The 23,870-nt window shown below is 43.0% G+C and overlaps 1 protein-coding gene across 1 annotated transcript in view; it reads right to left on the bottom strand.

Moving 5' to 3' along the window:
- The window catches only part of TBX15 (T-box transcription factor 15), a 100,367-nt gene that overhangs the window by 14,472 nt on the left and 62,025 nt on the right, over window positions 1–23,870 (bottom strand). Inside the window, exons 2-6 of the mRNA XM_075847672.1 lie at window positions 15,339–15,555; window positions 10,459–10,560; window positions 7,282–7,453; window positions 6,664–6,831; window positions 6,456–6,520 (exon numbers count right to left, since the gene is read on the bottom strand). Coding sequence (XP_075703787.1) covers window positions 6,456–6,520; window positions 6,664–6,831; window positions 7,282–7,453; window positions 10,459–10,560; window positions 15,339–15,555 — 724 coding nt within the window. The remainder of the gene's footprint in view (window positions 1–6,455; window positions 6,521–6,663; window positions 6,832–7,281; window positions 7,454–10,458; window positions 10,561–15,338; window positions 15,556–23,870) is intronic.

Here is a 23,870-nt window from a genome sequence, read left to right on the forward strand (position 1 = left end):
GGGCCGCTGTGTATATAATGATTATATGAGAGGTGAGGAGAAGTTTGGACAGAGGGGCCGCTGTGGATATAGTGTTTATATGAGAGGTGAGGAGAAGTCTGGACAGAGGGGCCGCTGTGTATATAATGATTATATGAGAGGTGAGGAAAAGCCTAGACAGAGGGGCCACTGTGTATATAATGATTATATGAGAGGGGAGGAGGTCTGGACAGAGGGGTCGCTGTGTATATAATGATTATATGAGGGGTGAGGAGAAGTCTGGACAGAGGGGCTGCTGGGTATATATAATGATTATATGAGAGGTGAGGAGAAGCCTAGACAGAGGGGCCGCTGTGGATATAATGATTATATGAGAGGTGAGGAGAAGCCTAGACAGAGGGGCCGCTGTGGATATAATGATTATATGAGAGGTGAGGAGAAGTCTGGACAGAGGGGCCGCTGTGTATATAATGATTATATGAGAGGTGAGGAGGAGCCTAGACAGAGGGGTCGCTGTGGATATAATGATTATATGAGGGGTGAGGAGAAGCCTAGACAGAGGGGCCGCTGTGTATATAATGATTATATAAGAGGTGAGGAGAAGCCTAGACAGTGGGGCCACTGTGGATATAGTGATTATATGAGAGGTGAGGAGAAGCCTAGACAGAGGGGCCGCTGTGGATATAATGATTATATGAGAGGTGAGTAGAAGTCTGGACAGAGAGGTCGCTGTGGATATAATGATTATATGAGAGGTGAGGAGAAGCCTAGACAGAGGGGCCGCCGTGTATATAATGATTATATGAGGGGTGAGGAGAAGTCTGGACAGAGGGGCCACTGTGGATATAGTGATTATATGAGAGGTGAGGAGAAGTCTGGACAGAGGGGCCGCTGTGGATATAATGATTATATGAGAGGTGAGGAGAAGCCTAGACAGAGGGGCCTCTGTGGATATAATGATTATATGAGAGGTGAGGAGAAGCCTAGACAGAGGGGCCGCTGTGGATATAATGATTAGGGTAGCCCGCTCTATGAATTATCAAGGCGTCACAAATAGGCTTCTACCTGGCTATACACGCTGCGCCTCATGACTTACACACTATCCCTCCATGTTTCACACACTTGCACCCCATTATCCATTTATTTCTATTGAGGCACTTCTCATTACTGCCCCCTATATTTAACTTATAGTATTACACTTGCACACACACTATTCATTTATTATTTTTTACTACACATCCCATGCACCACATGCCACTCCCCTCAAGACTAGTGGGAGTGGCTATTATTATTTAATGCACCTGTTCACTCTCCTTCATCGGCATTTCTGACCTGTCTGTGTCCATTTGTAAGTACGGCCTTTTTCTGTGTTTTTAGGAGTAATAATCTGCAGCATCATATGTCCTAGGGGGGGCGCTACACTGGGGGGAGTCACTTGTTGAGAAGGATCTGGGTGTAATAATCTGCAGAGTCATATGTCCTAGGGGGAGCTACTCTGGGGGAGTCACTTGATGAGAAGGATCTGGGTGTACTTGTAGATCATAGACTAAATAACAGCACAATGTCAATCAGCTGCTTCAAAGGCCAGCAGGATATTGTCGTGTATTATAGAGGCCTGGACTCGCGGGGCAGGGGTGTAATATTACCACTTTACAAAGCATTAGTGAGGCCTCATCTAGAATATGCAGTTCAGTTCTGGGCTCCAGTTCATAGAAAGGAGGGAAAATACAAAGAAGAGCAACGAAGCTAATAAGGGGCGCGGAGAATGTAAGTTATGAGGAAAGATGAAAAGAATTAAACCTATTTATCCATAAGAAGAGACGACTAAGGGGGGACATTATTAACTTATATAAATATACAAGAAATATGGTGAAATCCTGTTCCATGTAAAAGCCCCTCAAAAAACAAGGGGGCGCTCCCTCCGTCTGTAGAAAAAAAGGTTCAACCTGCAGAGGCGACAAGTCTTCTTTACTGTGAGAACGGTGAATCTATGGAATAGTCACCGCAGGAGCCGTCACAGCAGGGACAGGAGATTATATCAGCGCCTATGTCAGTGAATAGAATCTTGTGTGAATGATGATCCAGTCTGATCGCCAATCGGGATCAGGAGGGGAATTTTGGCTTTTAAGGGCAGATTGGTTAATGCCTTATGGGTATTTTCTATTTTTTTTAACCTTCCGCTGGATCAATAGGGTGAAACAAAGTTCTATAATTTCTCCCATACCTTGGATGAACTTGATGGACATGTGTCTTTTTTTAACAGCACTAACTATGTAATATATGTAACTGTGTAACTATGTAATATATGTAACTATGTAACTATGTAATATATGTAACTATGTAACTATCTGACACAACCTAATTCAGAACTCCCTAATACTGTATCTAAGTATTATATATATATATATATATATATATATATATATATATATATATATATATACACACACAGTAGTTGCTCTTGGAGACAGACGACGGTTTAGTGCCACGACTATCAGAGACAAGTAACAGCTTTATTCCAGCTACGTCACTGTCATGTTCCACTGCAACAAAAAGCCAGAATTCATGAACGACGGAGAGAACACAATGTAGCCTTAAATCAGTACAAGATTAGATTTAGTTGTGGAATCACGTAAAAGTGGAGATTTCCTTTAAGTCACCTGGTTCGGGCCTGTTCACATCAGTGTTGGCTTTCCGTTCCGGGGTTCCGTCTGAGGTTTCCGTCGGGTGAACCCCGCAACGGAAAGTCAAACTGAAACCACAGCTTCCGTTTCAGTCACCATTGATATCAATAGTGATGGAAAGATTGCTAATGGTTTCCGTTCGTCACCATTCTGGCAGGTTTCCGTTTTTCTGACGCAATCAATAGCGGAGTCGACTGCGCTAATGGTGACGGAAACGGAAGCTGTGGTTTCAGTTTGACTTTCCGTTGCGGGGTTCACCCGACGGAAACCTCAGACGGAACCCCGGAACGGAAAGCCAGCGCTGATGTGAACAGGCTTGTCTAGCAGCCCCTCCGGCAAAAAATACAAAAAACATGATTATAGGAAAAGTAGTAAAAAAATAAATCGTTTGTTACATGTCATTGTGACGAGCTGAGAATGAGTGCTCTCCTTTATAGTAGGTATTTATGTCCATGTCAAGTATCAATAGAAATTAGCCATATGTTACGCCCCGGCCATGCCTCCCTAATCCTCCGTTATTAAGACATGTATTACAGCGCTGGTCAACGTCTGCTACAAATCCCAAACCTTCCAGCTTTATCAGTATTCACCTCACCCAGTAATCTGCTTTATTGCGCTGAGTATTTATAGACCAGACGACTCTTCTACTGCAGATACTTTGAGTTATTTTGAGAGTGCTGCAGGCAATTAAAGTGGGATTTTATAGACTGTCGGTCCTGCGCCACGTACTCTGGATCCCATCTCCATGAAGATGGAGAAATTTAATGTGACAAGTTCTGTTTTTAACTATTTTATATCCTTTTCTGCCTATAAAGGAACCAACGGAAAACCAGGGACACGTGAAGCTGAAGTCTCCATACCAACTGTTAAGAGGACTATCAATAACGGGATCTTTTACGAGGCTCCAGAATCTGGTGACTATTATTGCAGGCACAGTTTTCTATAATGCCTTGTAGCCTATACTGTGGCGTCCATAAGTCCCTGCCAAGTAGCCATAGTCCTGAATCCAACAGACATGAACCTCGAGATCAACTGATTGTGGCACCAAAGCTGGTTAAACTAGCCCTCAGGTTAGTAGACCCCAGGCCATCCATATAAACCATAGACCTCAGTAGAACCCCACTGTTTGCCCGGACATAGGTCATTGAGGCTTTGGAGCCAAAAGATCAGCTGATAATGACATCAAGGATTTAATGACCTATTCCTGGATACACAATATGCCAAGGAGCGTAATAATACCTTATCGACCAGTCATAGGTCACTGAGTCTTTGCAGCCACAACTTCAGCTGATAGTGACCTCGAACTATCAAATTAGCAAACTAATAAAAGTCTATAGTTTACATGGATGGACTGTAGTCTACTATGGAGGTCTTTGGTTTACATGGATGGACTGTAGTCTACTATGGAGGTCTTTGGTTTACATGGATGTACTGTAGTCTACTCCGGAGGTCTTTGGTTTACATGGATGGACTGTAGTCTACTATGGAGGTCTTTGGTTTACACGGATGGACTGTAGTCTACTATGGAAGTCTTTGGTTCACATGGATGTACTGTAGTCTACTATGGAGGTCTTTGGTTTACATGGATGGACTGTAGTCTACTATGGAGGTCTTTGGTTTACATGGCTGGACTGTAGTCTACTATGAAGGTCTTTGGTTTACATGGATGGACTGTAGTCTACTATGGAGGTCTTTGGTTTACATGTATGTACTGTAGTCTACTATGGAGGTCTTTGGTTTACATGGATGGACTGTAGTCTACTATGGAGGTCTTTGGTTTACACAGATGGACTGTAGTCTACTATGGATGTCTATGCTTTACATGGATGGACTGTAGTATACTATGGAGGTTTTTGGTTTACATGTATGTACTGTAGTCTACTATGGGGGTCTTTGGTTTACATGGATTGACTGAAGTCTACTATGTAGGTCTATTATTTATATGGATGAACTGAAGTATACTATAAAGGTCAATAATTAACATTGATGGACTGACGTATACTATGAAGGTCTATAGTTTACATGGATGGACTGTAGTCTACTATGGAGGTCTTTGGATCACATGGATGTACTCAAGTCTACTATAAATGTCTATAGTTTACATGGATGGACTGTAGTCTACTATGGAGGTCTTTGGTTTACATGTATGTACTGTAGTCTACTATGGGGGTCTTTGGTTTACATGGATTGACTGAAGTCTACTATGTAGGTCTATTATTTATATGGATGAACTGAAGTATACTATAAAGGTCAATAATTAACATTGATGGACTGACGTATACTATGAAGGTCTATAGTTTACATGGATGGACTGTAGTCTACTATGGAGGTCTTTGGATCACATGGATGTACTCAAGTCTACTATAAATGTCTATAGTTTACATGGATGTACTGTAGTCTACTATAGAGGTCTATGGTTTACTTGGATGGATTGTAGTCTAATATAGAGGTCTATGGTTTATATGGATGTGTTGAAGTCTACTATAAATGTCTATAGTTTACATGGATGGACAGTAGTCTACTATGATGGACTATGATTTATATGGATGGACTGACGTCTACTATGGAGGTCTTTGGTTCACATGGATGGACTGAATTCTACTATGGATGTCTATGCTTTATATGGATGGACTGCAGTTTACTATGAAGGTCTTTGGTTTACATGGATGGACTGTAGTCTACTATGGAGGTCTTTGGTTTACATGGATGTACTGAAGTCTACTATGTATGTCTATAATTTATATGGATGAACTGAAGTCTACTATAAAGGTCTATAGTTAACATTGATGGACTGACGTATACTATGAAGGTCTATTCTTTATACGGGTGGACTGTAGTCTACTATGGAGGTCTTTGGATCACATGGATGGACCTCTACTATAGAGGTCTATGGTTTATATGGATGTGTTGAAGTCTACTATAAATGTCTATAGTTTACATGGATGGACAGTAGTCTACTATGAAGGACTATGATTTATATGAATGGACTGTAGTCTACTATGGAGGTCTTTGGTTCACATGGATGGACTGAATTCTACTATGGATGTCTATGCTTTATATGGATGGACTGCAGTTTACTATGGAGGCCTATAGTTAACATGGATGGACTGACGTATACTATGGAGGTCTATGCTTTATATGAATGGACTTTAGTCTACTATGGAGGTGTTTGGTTTACATGGATGGACTGAAGTCCTCTAACCAGAAAGACAAGTCTGATCATGATAGAGTCAGAGCTATTTTTGGGTTCTCTAAAAGGGCATTTGACATGGGCCATAAATTTTCCTCTTATGAACCAATCTGAAAATCAGACAACAATCTAAGAAATAATAATCTTAATCAAGTGGTTAGGTGGCCAAAAGGAAAGTTCATTGGTCTGAAGAAACACCTAGGAGGGAAGGTAAGGAGTGTGTCCTTGGAATAGAAGTTGTGATAACAGAAACACCCATTATTATCACTGCATATTATTGATCTGTGCTGAGCCTTTCCATGGAGGTAGCGGTGGCTTGTTGACCATAAGCCTCAGATTAAGTGATTGCACCCGGGGGGGTGAAGAGAAGGACCCAGCTTGTTGAATGGATAGGTCTTTGTGTTTGATCTGATTCCATGTAGAGTTAGACCTTGGAAGCCTCTGCACTCCTCTCACAACGTTCTTCATGCAAATCAACATAAAAATATCTTTTTAATCTTTTTTTTTTTTTTTACAAGAAAGTGTGTTTGGTAAATGATCAGAAGAAGGATCCAGAGCCAAAAAATCTCTGCTTTGGACTGCATACTAATTCTCTGACATACCGGTTTCTTCCTGAGTCCCGGAATCCTTTGGCAAAGGGGTTTCTGTCAATCTTCAGCCTTGTAATCTGGAACAAAACAAAACTCATGACTCATTCATGCTAAAAATAATAATAATAATCCTCAATGAAATCAATTTATTCTACAAAAACAACACCGCACATTCCAGATATTACAATGAAGAACCTCGACTCTTGGCTGGAAGCCTCACCTGCTGGTTCTGATAGGCGGTCACGGTGGTGAAGACAGTTTCAGGAAAGTTGAAAGTCTTCACTCCTTCTCCGTCTGGAACAGACTTGGTTGGAGACAACTCACTACTGAAGTCCTTTCGAATGACATGGACACGGGGTTGATACTTGTGCATGGAGTGCAGGATTATCTGTAACCACATACACGGGAGTCATGGTATTATTCCCTGTATCCAAACACAGACCAATGGAGCATTAAGAGGCATGCAGTGTCGTATTGAATGCAGTAAGCTCTGAAAATATGCAATGGAGTCAACTAACAGGAGAAGATGCTCAATGATTGAAATAAATATTGAGTCAACCAGAGCAATACAAGTGAAGGCAGGTCAGTGGTTTTAGGTGGAGACCACCAAGGTTGCCATATTCTAGGGGGCTATGGGGTCAAGGGACTAAAGGAAACACCTGGTGGAAGTGATAGAAGAGCTAGTAGAAGAGTAGAGGAGCTTCTATGCCTCAAGCTCATATTCACTCTATGATATGTTCATCTAATGACTTATTATATATCTAATAATGTCATGTCCTGTATGTGTGAGATGTGTCGTCATGTACCCAATAAAGTCACAAGACCAGGCAGAACTTACATGTCCTTGATCGTCCAGTTCATTGTTAGTGAGTTTGAGCTTGTCGAAACTGACCACCTGCCTCATCCAAGTGTCCCCAGAGGCTAAGGAGTCTGGATGGATGTAAACACGAGGAGGAACCGGGGAGTCAGCGTTCCCAGCCACCATCCACTTAGAGCTGTGATAAACATATCTGAAATAGAAGATTAAAGGAGAGACTCTGTGAGGCTTCATATGTGTGATGACCTCAATATTCTGTAGATGACCTCAATATTCTGTAGGTAACCTCAATATATATTGTAGATTACCTCAATGTTCTGTAGATGACCTCAATATTCTGTAGATGACCTCAATATTCTGTAGATGACCTCAATATTCTGTAGATGACCTCAATGTTCTGTAGATGACCTCAATATTCTGTAGATTACCTCAATATTCTGTAGATGACCTCAATGTTCTGTAGATGACCTCAATGTTCTGTAGGTAACCTCAATGTTCTGTAGGTAACCTCAATGTTCTGTAGGTAACCTCAATGTTCTGTAGGTAACCTAAATATGCTGTAGGTAACTTCAATATACTGTAGATGACCTCAATGTTCTGTAGATGACCTCAATGTTCTGTAGATGACCTCAATATTCTGTAGATGACCTCAATATTCTGTAGATGACCTCAATGTTCTGTAGATGACCTCAATGTTCTGTAGATGACCTCAATGTTCTGTAGGTAACCTCAATGTTCTGTAGGTAACTTCAATATACTGTAGGTGACCACAATATATATTGTAGATGACCTCAATATTCTGAAGATGACCTCAATGTTCTGTAGATGACCTCAATATATATTGTAGATTACCTCAATGTTCTGTAGATGACCTCAATGTTCTGTAGATGACCTCAATGTTCTGTAGATGACCTCAATGTTCTGTAGGTAACCTCAATGTTCTGTAGGTAACCTCAATGTTCTGTAGGTAACCTCAATGTTCTGTAGGTAACCTCAATGTTCTGTAGGTAACCTTAATATTCTGTAGGTAACTTCAATATACTGTAGATGACCTCAATATTCTGATGACGACCTCAATGTTCTGTAGGTAACCTCAATGTTCTGTAGATGACCTCAATGTTCTGTAGGTAACCTCAATGTTCTGTAGGTAACCTCAATATATATTGTAGATGACCTCAATGTTCTGTAGGTAACCTCAATGTTCTGTAGGTAACCTCAATGTTCTGTAGTTAACCTCAATGTTCTGTAGGTAACCTTAATATACTGTAGGTGACCTCAATGTTCTGAAGATGACCTCAATGTTCTGTAGATGACCTCAATGTTCTGTAGGTAACCTCAATGTTCTGTAGATGACCTCAATGTTCTGTAGATGACCTCAATGTTCTGTAGATGACCTCAATGTTCTGTAGATGACCTCAATATTTTGTAGGTAACTTCAATATAATGTAGGTGACCTCAAAATATATTGTAGATGACCTCAATATTCTGTAGATGACCTCAATATTCTGATGACGACCTCAATGTTCTGTAGATGACCTCAATGTTCTGTAGATGACCTCAATGTTCTGTAGATGACCTCAATGTTCTGTAGATGACCTCAATGTTCTGTAGATGACCTCAATGTTCTGTAGATGACCTCAATGTTCTGTAGATGACCTCAATATTTTGTAGGTAACTTCAATATAATGTAGGTGACCTCAAAATATATTGTAGATGACCTCAATATTCTGTAGATGACCTCAATATTCTGATGACGACCTCAATGTTCTGTAGATGACCTCAATGTTCTGTAGATGACCTCAATGTTCTGTAGATGACCTCAATGTTCTGTAGATGACCTCAATGTTCTGTAGATGACCTCAATGTTCTGTAGATGACCTCAATGTTCATAATTATAAGTCCTCCAGAATACAATGGGGTGTGAAGGTAAAGGGTCCGTTAACCAGAATGTCACCCAGTATGTTTAATGTTCGGCCATACAGTAGGGTGACATGCAACCATCTTTACTTTATGATCTTACATTTTGGGTCATTCGACTTGGTCAATAAGACTTTTACTATGATCCAATCTAGAATATCAAGTCACAGCTATAATCGATATGTGATCATATTCTGTCTTGTTGCTCTTACCACTGAAATGAATGAAAATCCTCGAGGAAGAGTATCTCTAGCTGACAGCGAGCATTCGAGCGGTCATGTGGACATTTCTACCTTACAGTAGGAGTCCACCCCATAGAAAGGCACAGAAGAGATGGGCTAGCACTATAGCAGGGATATATACAAGACTGAGCGACATGGCGTGTTGCAGAGAGCAGAAAGCGTAGACTTTTATGCACTGTGGGTGACCAATTGACCAATGACCGCTCTACAAAGGCTTAAAAATGGCTGACTATACCTGAACCTTCCTGCCTTGCTTGCAGCAGAATATATCTGAATGCTTCAATAAGACAAATATTAAAGGGTCTGTATACTTTAGCTACTCTGGGGCGAAATTATTAGGGGACTTACACCAGTTTTCTGGCGTTAGGTGGCACAATTTAGCTTTTAGGGCTAAGAAAAGTGGGCGGGGTTAGGAGAGAGGAGGAGGGGCCTATAGTGGGTCCAACAGATTTACAATAATTTGCGCTAGAAATTGGTGTAATTTATATACGCCTGATTATAGGGGACTATTTATGTCTTCAGGACGGTCAAAGATGCGCCAAATTATGAAAAGGCGTGCGTCTCCTAATAAATCTGCTGCATTGTGCTCCAAAGCTCTTCTGTTTAGTTCTCCCCCATGCGGTTTATTGCTCCAATAAATCTAAAATAAAAAATGAAGCAACTTGACAAATAGTCCTGATTAAACATCGCCTACAGTTTTGTGTACACAGCTCTTATACATACCACTGTGTCTCCATGGTAACAGATAGGTAGCCTGATTCTGCAATCATGTAATACTCCGCTCCCTCTGCCCATTTTCCTGCTACCTGCAGGGTATCACAAAGGGAGGACAAAGGGAGTGGAGTAACACGTAACTGCAGGATCAGACTACATAGGGATAGTTGGTAGTCTGTAACCATGGAGACACATTGATCTGTATACGAGCTGTATACACTAAACGGTAGGACATTTTTAATCAAGACTATTTACAAAGTTGTTTATGGACACATATGCGCTCCACCGCTATATATTCCTCTCTCCGTGCTGAGGATGTTCTTACCTGTATCTTTTGTTGTCCACGGGCACAATGTCCATCGCTATGTAATACTGCTGGTGAGGATCCAACCCTGAGATCTTCACCCTCATCGCTGGGAACATTCGCCTACAATAAACATAAAAGAGGAGTGATGACAAGGATTTTATAGAATAAATATTTGCATCGCAGCAAGTCTGGAGTAAAGGAGTCTATAGGGGCAGCGATCAGGATACGTTATAAGGGAACTCGGTCCATACCGGGAGTATTTGCTTAAAGGAACCCACCAGACAAAACTGATTCACTGTGTTAGGCCTAGTGCAGGGTCTGAGGAGGCGGGGCATGACACAAAGATTGGTTATTTGGTATTGGTAATTGGCGTGTCATGCTCCGCCCCCTCAGGCATTGCACTAGGCATAGCACAGTGTATTCGTTTTGCCCGGAGTGTTCCTTTAAGAACAGTTGTACGCTACAAGGTGACTTCCAGTCCATGTAAATCTCTTTTGGGAGTCACTAAAAGTGAAACACTCCTTCAAGTTCCTCCTAGAATGATTGTATTGGTGTGTTTCCCGATAGGGATAATATTGCCCTTGGTGACGAGGTTCGGACATTGAGCCTTTTCATCTCCCCAGAGGACAAGATATAAAAGTGCAATCAGACTTCTCTATTTAGATCTCTCTCCTCCAAGATGTTGAACATTTCCCAAGTTCTTCCAATGTTCTCCTTAAATACGTCGTGCTCTCATATTAAGTGATCTGGAAAACGACAGCAGCGTCGAGACCCCTTCTCTCTGAAGTCGTTTGGGAGCCGTGAATTTGGACTATCCTTATTACAGCAGTCCTCGCATTGTATGTGGTCAGTGGTTGGGACGTCTACGAAGAACATGACCTGGAAGAACTTTCTACTTATCATGTTCTCCAATAACTTCCCTCTTCTCATGAAACCTGGGAGGACTCAAGTCGATTCTGAAACTCGGTAGGAGCAAAAGTCTCCGGACAATAGTCTGTTTTTGTCGCTCAAATCCAGGTAGTATCGGTAGATCATGGTAGAGATGAGAAGCCAAACCTGCGCCCCCCCCACCCACCCACCAACCGATGCGTGATCCATGTTATTGGCTCATAGAGGTTCTACAGAAGAAACCACCATGCCACCACCAAGACTGCCAGAGATCCTCCTTGTCTCAATCTCTGGAGACCTCCGGGCAATGATCAGATGCCCTAATAACACAACTTTCAGATGCACCAATAAGACAAATTGTCCCAAAATCAGCCGTAGGGAAGGACCCGTATATAAGCCAACATGTCCGCCTCGCTGATTGACCAAGAAGAACCACGGGACTAGTTGGAGCTTGGCCCATCACTGAGATCAAAATGACTTATTGCCCCCAGATCAATAGTCGAGGGGCAGGGATTTAGTTACCCACTAGGTCACAATTATTAGGATTCCTAAGAGTTCTCAAAGACAGCGTTCCTTTATGAGGTTCTGCAGCAGCTGACCTGTGTATTCGAAGGATATTCCACCCCTACAAGAAAGGATTGTGAATATCAAGTCAACAGGAAGTTCAATGGTCTCCACCTGCGGACTTGTGCTCCTATATGGTGGCAGGACTCCTCAATACCCGTGTAATCTATAGCAGGGTATAATAGGGGGTAGTATATATGTAGTATATAGTGGGGTCTTTCTTTCTTCTCTATATTTTTGGGCAAAACTTCTCTAGTAGTGGAGACTCATCTCTACCCAAAACTGCAGCATCGACGTGGAGATCCGGTCTGGTCCCTGTAAATATTTTGGCCACACTGGGACATAATGAGGTAGGGGTCCTGAGACTGTTGATGGTTCTCTGCACAGAACTAGGACTAGTGGTTTCCAGAAACCCCCGGAGGGGGAGGAATTACTCCATGTTTTCACACATCATAAATATCTCCGACCCGCAGAATGTGCGCAAAACCCGACAGCGATGGACAAATGACAGGTTTCCAGAAGTTTCTTCTCCTTGGCGCTGCCCTCGCCACGCCGGCTATTTGGAAAATTCTCGTAAATGGCTGAGAGTGAATCTATGGGGTTTGCAGGTTTAGCACTCCGCCCTGCGGGGGACCCTCTGGAGCCTCCGGATCTGACCTCCGGGTTACACACGTCGTATCCTGGGGAGGTTAATGTGGTTACACAAACACGCTTTTATTTTCTCTCTTTACCATGAACCTTGACCTAGACGTCTCGGTGGGCAGCCGGGCCCAGAGTTCCGACTAATTGGTGTTTTCTTCCAGATGTGCAGATTATCACCTCCCTGCAGTTTACTATCGGGGGTCCCTTTATAGATTACCCCACAACTTCAGCCACCACCAGGAAACTGTAAAAAGAAAAAGTTGTAAAAGTCTCCGCTTAGTTCCCAGGCTGCAGGACTTCACATCCGCCAGGTGCCTTCTGCTGCATCACCGCGCACATTCACCGCTGTGCCGCATTGTGGAAGATATAGTGTTTACAATTAGAAATGTAGGCAGTTACTGCAATGGTGCTAGTGGTTGACTGGTCTGTAAGGGGCGTGTCTGTCAGCGCAATGCTGACAGATTCCAAGTAGCAGCCGGCAGAATTGTTAATGCAGCTCTGGGTGTGACTTATGTACAAAACATAATGTAACTCCAGAAAAGCAAAGTTACCCAAAGGTAATTAAACTGTAATTTATGTTTTTACAGTGGAGACATCTCAGACTTATATAGTATAAACACTGGGTATGATCGGTAGAGGTTAAAGTGATGGGACCCCCACATAAGTGGGGGTGCTTGGTCTCTGTTCCAGGCAGAAAACCTCTGTACATGTTCTGTCAATCTCCATTAAAGGCTATGGGAGGTCTATAAACAGCCAAGCGCCAGAGGAGAGCAGGGACTGTGCATTTACAATCAGCCTGGGTGACTCTGTGACTAAATAATAGATTCTCATAATGTAACTTCACTACATCCTGGATCCAGCTACAACGGGAAGAAAGAATAGCAGAACTGGCTGATATAAGAAGAAAATAGCAGAACTGGCTGATATAAGAAGAAAATAGCAGAACTGGCTGATATAAGTAGAAAATAGTAGAACTGGCTGATATAAGAAGAAAATAGCAGAACTGGCTGATATAAGAAGAAAATAGCAGACAGAGTGGCATTGCTGTGATTGATTTGTGAGCAGGGACGGGTTATAATGTGACATTTACAGTGACGACCTCCCCCATAACTGGGAGCATTGCAGAACCAATGGCTCCAATTTAATAGGATTTGGCCCTGGTCCAATGTATCGGGAAGTTGGACTCTGGATGTGATTCATAGATTCCATAGATTCATAGATTTATAGATTCCATAGATTTATAGATTCCATAGATTCATAGATTCCTTCTGTACGATCCAGTTTGTATTTGAAAATAGAAAACAAAATCATTTTGGTCCAAAGAGTAAAAGTAAAATGCGTCATCTTCACGTCTATTAATAGGCAAATCCCAAATGAAAGGAAAATTCCTCCCAAATTCCACCTCCTCATAAACAAGCGGAGACTTCAGGCTTCGTCTGAAGCAGTAAATACATGACACCATGTCTCGTCTCGTCTCTTCTTCATTTTTTTTTTGGGTGGAGTTTCCCTTTAAGAATCCTGGATGTTTTTCTGTCTTTGATGGTTCCGGACCAGACCCTCATACAGAACCATAACCTGAAGCTTCGGGACCACAGTGCAAAATCCAATGCCATTTATATCACTGATGTCGTATGTGGTAGAGCGGCCATTGGGCCCCCTCAGGCTCCAGGGCCCGGGTGTGACTCTGCACCCCCAATAGTTACACCTTCTATATATATATATATATATATATATATATATATATATATATATATATATATATACTATACTACACTACACACAATAGGAGGATTAGGTATCTCTAGGCCGAGGCACCCGGGGTCTGTGCATTGACTGTCAGGCTTAGTGCCCTAAACGCACCGGAAGGAACAGGGTCATTCATGTACAGAAAATACTTCTGACTGATCGCAGAGAACAGCTGTCATTGACAGCTGCTCCATCCTCCCTCACCTGCATTGACCTCTCTATTGGTTTGCAGATCAGACTGTAAGAATAAGCTGGAGTGTGAAGGCAGATAAGTCGTCACCTGGAGCGAAGACAACGCCCCTAGTTACCCAGAGAGGGCCACTACACCACTGAATCTATAGGAACAGGCATTATCCCACTAGATCAGCAGGGATCGGCCATTACACCACTGAATCATCAGGGACAGGCATTATCCCACTAGATTATCAGGTATCCGTCATTACACCACTGGGTCATCAGGGATGGACGATATCCCACTAGATCACCAGGGATCGGCCGTCACGCAACTGGGTCATCAGGGACAGGCATTCTCCCACTAGATCACCAGGAATCGGATTTTACACTACTGGATCATCAGGGACAGGCATTCTCCCACTAGATCACCAGGGATCGGATTTTACACCACTGGGTCATCAGGGACAGGCATTCTCCCACTAGATCACCAGGGATCGGATTTTACACCACTGGGTCATCAGGGACAGGCATTCTCCCACTAGATCACCAGGGATCAGATTTTACACCACTGGGTCATCAGGGACAGGAATTCTCCCACTACATCACCAGGGATCAGATTTTACACCACTGGGTTATCCGGGACAGGCATTCTCCCACTAGATCACCAGGGATCGGATTTTACACCACTGGATCATCAGGGACAGGCATTCTCCCGCTACATCACCAGGGATCGGATGATTTTCACAGAATCGATATCGTTAGACTTTGATTCGGGGTCAGACTGCAGGGAGTATTCCTCATTATCAGTGATCAGGCGGCCGGATATACTCCGCGGTATGCAGGAAATTCTTCACTAAATTCTGCTGCATCTGTTGTCTGCTCACCTGCCAGCCTTGGTGATGATCATCTCTGTTCCGATATCATGGAACCTCTTCCAGAGGTCGGCGCACTGCAGCTCCACTTGGATCTCATCCATAGACGACACAGATAACGGTTGGGGATCGGGGACTCGAGAAGGAGCCAAATCCGGGCAGGTTTCGTAGGAGCAGGACGTCCTCTCCGCCAGGACCTCTGTGTCTGAGCTGGCGCTGTGTTCAGAATCTGCCAGGATGAAGGAGAAACACAGGTGAGAAGAGGACGGCACAACATTCTCTTCTTACCTGACTATACCCTCTGCTACAAAGCGACTGCTCCTGTCACATCCAGAGCTGCATTCACATGGAACCTGACAGCACTCCCCTAACGTGAGCTCCCATAATGCACTGCACATTGATGATTTACCCTGGATATGACTGAAGCAGCGAGATGTACTGATAAACTAAAGTGTTGTGGAAGTAAGCGAGCAGAATTGTGTATGCAGCTCTGGAAGTGAATGGAGTATACGAAGTGGTGTAACAATAGAATTATGACTGCAGCTCTGAATGTAACTGGAGTATAAAACGTGGTGTAAAAATAGAATTACAGAGACGGCAGCTCTGGATGTAACTGGAGTAAAAGACATGCTGTAACAGCAGAATTGTGACTGCAGCTTTGGATGTGACTGGAGTAGAAGACATGAGGTGACTGGAGCACAAGACATGATGTAACAGCAGAATTATGTCTGCAGCTCTGGGTGGGACTGGAGCAAAAGACATGATGTAACTGCAGAATTGTGACTGCAGCTTTGAATGTATAATATGGTGTAACAGCAGAATAATGATTGCAGCTCTGGCTGTGACAGGAGCATAGTTCATGATATATCTCAGGATCAGTAAAGGATTTACTCCGTGATCAGCGACTTTTTCTCCAGATAACGCAGGGACTGAGGCCGTGTCTAATGCGGTGGGTCTGGTGATATTGCATTGTGGGCGGAGCCTCCTCATCGCAGAAAGTGGGACCCCCCTCTATTTACAGTGCCCAGCCTGATGGACGATATTCCCGTGATGTAATCACATCTGTAAACATTCACGGAACGGCGTCCGACATCAAGCGCCGAATCCGGAAAATAATTATCTGATAAATAATCAGGCGCCAGCTCCCCCGGGACCCGACGGGCGCCTCTCCACTCCGGGCTGATATGTGTATAAAGCGGGGAACTCTCCAATGTTTGTCGCTATATGACGCCATTTGCCGCTACACGCCATACAATTACATACGTCGCTCATTGTACATTAAATATTTACCGCGCGTTCTACGTTTTTTTCCGGGATCCTCTTATTTCTAGTTGACGACACTTTAGAACGCATTACGTTCTCTGGACGCGCATGTCGTACAAACCGCGAGAACTTCCGCTATACACAAACGCACGTCACAAATGTAGTGAGAACGTAGCCAGGCCTGCGCTGATACATTGTAACAAACCATCAGGACAGGAGGGAGATTTATACTGCTGCTGTGCTCAGCTCACAGACAATAGTCTAAACTGGATACATTGTAACAAACCCTCAGCTGTGAGAAGTATTAGGTCTATACACCCCTGGACAGGTGGCAGGTGGAGCTGGTGGACACCATGACCCTAGACCAGTGACCCCCAACGCCGCCATGTCATTGGCTGCACTCTTCCTTCAGTAGGATATTGGACTTTCATTACTAGGGGCACAGACTTAAAGGGGGGCTCCAGTAACTATTGATAGAACATCCTCCCGGCCGTGGACTGGAAGTTTCTTTATTGGGTCACCTCAGGGGCTGACAACCCCATAACACTGACAACGCGTTTCGGGTAGTCTGGCTCCTCCCCCTAGTTTGGAGATTGGTGAAGATGAGTAGGAGCTCGTCTGCCCGAAACGCGTTAGAGGTAATTACAAAAAACAGCAAGTTCTAGATTCTGGTCTCTATAAGATCCCTGGAACGGTTAACCCCGTGTTGTTTGATCTGACCAGTGCTCTCCATGGGGTAGCCGGATGTTAAAGGGACATACACCGAAAAATACCTGGAATTCTGGAGATGATTTTCCATATAAAAATTCCCCCGACTTTATTATACACATCCACTGAGTACATGATTATATTCTGAATGTGCTTTCCATGATGCCCCAGGATGGGACACTAGATCGTCAGCTTCTCTGGTGCACTGCCCCTCCCCCATTACACAGTATGAGGTTCTGGGACACATTTGGATGCTCCGCTGACATTTGCTTTGAACTCGTCTGCTCCGGGAGGGTTTATAGGATGTTTTGACAGTCAGACGGTGATAATTTGACTGGTAGCGCTCAGATACGATTGCGATGAGCGCTGAATTATTCAATATATTTTACATGTGATTCCCATTACAGCCGCCTCTGCCCCCACACAGGGTCACACGATCAGTCCCAGAAAACGCATCATCCCCATTCTACAAGGAACAGAGAGCAGAATAGTGTCTGTCACAGGTCTCATCTGCATAGCCACACCCACTATATATATACCACGCCCACATTCTATCTCATTATCACCTTATAGGTGGGTCAGGTGCATTGCAAAGATTGGGGTCAGCTCCCCAAAAGTCATGTAACAGTTGAGGTCTGTTCATGGTATGAATGGGTTTGTCCATATTTAACCCTATATGGTTCATGATCTTCCATTCATTGCAAAGGGCTCAGGGACCTGGACCCTCAGGATCGCTCGAGGTCCCAATTGTGGGAGCCCCAAAATCATGTTCTGAGTACCTATAGTCCCTCATCAGGCAGCTGGAGATGCATTAGATGTGGAGTAGCCAGAAATGTTGGGTGTAACCTGTGCTTTGTGCTCTGAACCAATCAGATGTCTCTACTCTGCAGCTCCACCTCCCCTCTCACAGCATGCGGTCACACAGTCACAGCGAGAAAGAGAGAGAAGCTGCAGCTGCATCCCCCTCCTCCCGTCTTCTGTTTACTATATTACAATATAACTGAAACTGTCTTCAGGGCTGCGGTGTTTTTATCCTGACGGTCTTGCTGCAGGTGAAAACCGCCATCATATCCAGTACATGAAGCACCGCAATATCACGTAACAGCAGATCTAGGGACACGGAAACATCTATATAACATCCATATATCACCTATATAATAATCACTGTCACTACCCCCTGTATATATAACATCCATATATGACCTATATAATAATCACTGTCACTACCCCCTGTATATATAACATCCATATATCACCTATATAATAATCACTGTCACTACCCCCTGTATATATAACATCCATATATCACCTATATAATAATCACTGTCACTACCCCCTGTATATATAACATCCATATATCACCTATATAATAATCACTGTCACTACCCCCTGTATATATAACATCCATATATCACCTATATAATAATCACTGTCACTACCCCCTGTATATATAACATCCATATATGACCTATATAATAATCACTGTCACTACCCCCTGTATATATAACATCCATATATCACCTATATAATAATCACTGTCACTACCCCCTGTATATATAACATCCATATATCACCTATATAATAATCACTGTCACTACCCCCTGTATATATAACATCCATATATCACCTATATAATAATCACTGTCACTACCCCCTGTATATATAACATCCATATATCACCTATATAATAATCACTGTCACTACCCCCTGTATATATAACATCCATATATGACCTATATAATAATCACCGTCACTACCCCCTGTATATATAACATCCATATATCACCTACATAATAATCACTGTCACTACCCCCTGTATATATAACATCCATATATCACCTATATAATAATCACTGTCACTACCCCCTGTATATATAACATCCATATATCACCTACATAATAATCACCGTCACTACCCCCTGTATATATAACATCCATATATCACCTATATAATAATCACTGTCACTACCCCCTGTATATATAACATCCATATATCACCTATATAATAATCACTGTCACTACCCCCTGTATATATAACATCCATATATGACCTATATAATAATCACTGACACTGCCCCCTGTATATATAACATCCATATATCACCTATATAATAATCACTGTCACTACCCCCTGTATATATAACATCCATATATCACCTATATAATAATCACTGCCACCTGTATGTATGTATATATAATATCCATGTGTCACCTATATAATTATCAATGTCACTGCCCTCAGTATATATAACATCCATATATCACGTATATAATAACAACTGTCACAGCCCCATGTGTGTATGTGTTGATGTGTGTGGGTGTGTGTGTATATGTCGCTTATATAATAATGACATATATAATAACATCCATATGTAGCCTATATAATAACCACTGTCACTGCCCCTGTATATATAACATCCATATATCACCTATATAATAATCACTGTCATTGCCGTGTGTGTGTGTGTGTGTGTGTGTGTGTGTGTGTGTGTGTGTGTGTGTGTGTGTGTGTGTGTGTGTGTGTGTGTGTGTGTGTGTGTGTGTATAAAACTAACATCCATATATCACCTATATAATAATAACGGTCACTGCTGCTGTATATATAACATCCATATGTCACCTATATAATAATCACTGTCACTGCCCCTGGACATATATATAACATCCACATATCACCTCTATAATAATCACTATCATTGTCCCGTTTATATTCCTCACCTCTGTCACCTGTACATATATATTATCTATACTTCACCTTTATAGTGCTACAGTGGGAACCACAGTGCCCCCCACATATAAACAACCACAGCACCTCAAATGTGGCAGCCACTGTCTCATATACAGTGACAGCCACAGTGCTCTCATATAGAGTGACAGCCACAGTATGTCATATATAGTGACAGCCACTGTGTTCTCATATACAGTGACAGCCACAGTGTCTCATATTCAGTGACAGCCACAGTGTCTCATATTCAGTGACAGCCACAGTGTTCTCATATACAGTGACAGCCACGGTGCTCTCATATACAGTGACAGCCACAGTGTTCCTATATACAGTGACAGCCACTGCGTTCTCATATACAGTGACAGCAACAGTGCTCTCATATACAGTGACAGCCACAGTGTTCTCATATACATTGACAGCCACAGCGCTCTCATATACAGTGACAGCCACGGTGCTCTCATATACAGTGACAGCCACAGTGCTCTCATATACAGTGACAGCCACAGTATCTCATATACAGTGACAGCCACAGTGTCTCATTTACAGTGACAGCCACAGAGTCTGATATACAGTGACAGACACAGTGTCTCATATACAGTGACAGCCACAGTGCTCCCATATACAGTGACAGCCACAGTGCTCTCATATAAAGTGACAGCCACAGTATCTAATATACAGTGGCAGCCAGAGTGTCTCATATACAGTGACAGCCACATTGTATCATATACAGTGACAGCCACAGAGCTCTCATATACAGTGACAGCCAGTGCTCCCATATACAGTGACAGCCACAGTGCTCTCATATACAGTGACAGCCACAGTATCTCATATACAGTGACAACCACAGTGCTCTCATATACAGTGACAGCCACAGTATCTCATATACAGTGACAGCCACAGTGCTCCCATATACAGTGACAGCCACAGTGCTCTCATATACAGTGACAGCCACAGTATCTCATATACAGTGACAACCACAGTGCTCTGATATACAGTGACAGCCACGGTGTTCCTATATACAGTGACAGCCACAGTATCTCATATACAGTGACAGCCACAGTGCTCTCATATACCGTGACAGCCACATTGTCTCATATACAGTGACAGCCACAGTGCTCTCATATACAGTGACAGCCACAGTGCTCTCATATACATTGACAGCCACAGTGCTCTCATATACAGTGACAGCCACAGTATCTCATATACAGTGACAGCCACAGTGCTCTCATATACAGTGACAGCCACATTGTCTAATATACAGTGACAGCTACAGTATCTCATATACAGTGACAGCCACAGTGCTCTGATATACATTGACAGCCACATTGTCTAATATACAGTGACAGCCACAGTATCTCATATACAGTGACAGCCACAGTGCTCTCATATACAGTGACAGCCACAGTGCTCTCATATACAGTGACAGCCACAGTGCTCTCATATACAGTGACAGCCACAGTGCTCTGATATACAGTGACAGCCACAGTGCTCTCATATACAGTGACAGCCACAGTGCGCTGATATACAGTGACAGCCACAGTGTTCCTATATACAGTGACAGCCACAGTATCTCATATACAGTGACAGCCACAGTGCTCTCATATACCGTGACAGCCACATTGTCTCATATACAGTGACAGCTACAGTATCTCAAATACAGTGACAGCCACAGTATCTCATATACAGTGACAGCCACAGTGCTCTCATATACAGTGACAGCCACAGTGCTCTCATATACATTGACAGCCACAGTGCTCTCATATACAGTGACAGCCACAGTATCTCATATACAGTGACAGCCACAGTGCTCTCATATACAGTGACAGCCACATTGTCTAATATACAGTGACAGCTACAGTATCTCATATACAGTGACAGTCACAGTATCTCATATACAGTGACAGCCACAGTGCTCTCATATACAGTGACAGCCACAGTGCTCTGATATACATTGACAGGGACAGTGCTCTCATATACAGTGACAGCCACAGTGCTCTGATATACAGTGACAGCCACAGTATCTCATATACAGTGACAGCCACAGTGCTCTCATATACAGTGACAGCTACAGTATCTCATATACAGTGACAGCCACAGTGCTCTCATATACAGTGACAGCCACAGTGCTCTCATATACAGTGACAGCCACAGTGCTCTCATATACAGTGACAGCCACAGTATCTCATATACAGTGACAGCCACAGTGCTCTGATATACAGTGACAGCCAGTGTTCCTATATACAGTGACAGCCACAGTATCTCATATACAGTGACAGCCACAGTGCTCTCATATACAGTGACAGCTACAGTATCTCATATACAGTGACAGCCACAGTGCTCTCATATACAGTGACAGCCACAGTGCTCTCATATACATTGACAGCCACAGTGCTCTCATATACAGTGACAACCACAGTATCTCATATACAGTGACAGCCACAGTGCTCTCATATACAGTGACAGCCACAGTGCTCTCATATACAGTGACAGCCACATTGTCTAATATACAGTGACAGCTACAGTATCTCATATACAGTGACAGCCACAGTGCTCTCATATACAGTGACAGCCACAGTGCTCTCATATACAGTGACAGCCACAGTGCTCTGATATACAGTGACAGCCACAGTGCTCTGATGTACAGTGACAGCCACAGTGCTCTGATATACAGTGACAGCCACAGTGCTCTGATGTACAGTGACAGCCACAGTGCTCTGATATACATATTCCTAGGGGCAGACATAGTGCATGGTGTAAAGTCTCAATGCCTGTGTCTGTATATATTATTAATAATAATAATAACCTGTGTCATATAGTGAAATATAATATTATATAATAAATTATAATAAAATGTAATGCTATAATATTCCGTGTACAGTAATGTGACGTAATATAACAAAGTATAAGAAAGTCATATAATACGCGATGTAATATAAATAATGATCCTCACGCTGAACACGTGTCAAATACTGACATGACTAATGTGGATATAGCGGGACTGCAAAGGTTAATAATGAGGCTGCTCCTCTGTGATCAGTCACCTGCTGAGATTCCCTGTGCCCCTGCTGGTCAGTATGAGGTACTGCAGCATTGGTGTGTATACTCTATGTACTGTATATAGTGCTAGGATCTGATGACAAGTGACACTTATATTGTGAACTATAGCGTTTATTAGGGTGTGTTCACACGCAGAGTTTTCAGGCGTATTTTGGGGCGTAAACACCTTGAATTCCGCCTGAAAAAAACGGTAGCTGAACGCCTACAAACATCTGCCCATGTAAATCAATGGGAAAAACGGCGTTATGTTCAGACGGGACGTTTTTTTCGGTTGCTGTTTTAAAAAATGGAGCGTAAAAAGACGCCCCATAAAAAGAAGGCGCCTGTCACTTCTTCAGCCGTTTTTGGAGCTGTTCTTCATTGTTCAAACTGGAAAAACAGCTCCAAAAACGGCTCCAAAAAACGCCTCAAAAATAGTTTTCGACACAAATAATATCGCCGATTGCAAAATAAAAATTAAAGTTTTTCAACAAGAACCTGCGGGCGAGTTTTACGTTTCTAGATATTTACGCGTTTTAGTTATCCGCTTATTATACGGCAGTGGAGCGGGGGTGGCGCGGTCGTTCTTCATCCGTGACGAAGAGTCAGTCCTCTCTCCTCACCGTGTGTCCAAATACAATGGCCGAGGCAGAGCCGTTACGCCCAAAACCGCGCGGCAACCTGCTGTATAATTGCCAGACTGTGCGACCATTAACAAATCATTCGAAAAAACGTACAGACTTGTGGTAAAACCGCATGTCGGCGCGGCCCTCGAGCGTCCAGCAGCCGCTATTGGGTACCATACACTTTAG

The sequence above is a fragment of the Rhinoderma darwinii genome (genome assembly GCF_050947455.1).
Source record: "Rhinoderma darwinii isolate aRhiDar2 chromosome 5 unlocalized genomic scaffold, aRhiDar2.hap1 SUPER_5_unloc_56, whole genome shotgun sequence".
Lineage (NCBI taxonomy): Eukaryota > Metazoa > Chordata > Amphibia > Anura > Rhinodermatidae > Rhinoderma > Rhinoderma darwinii.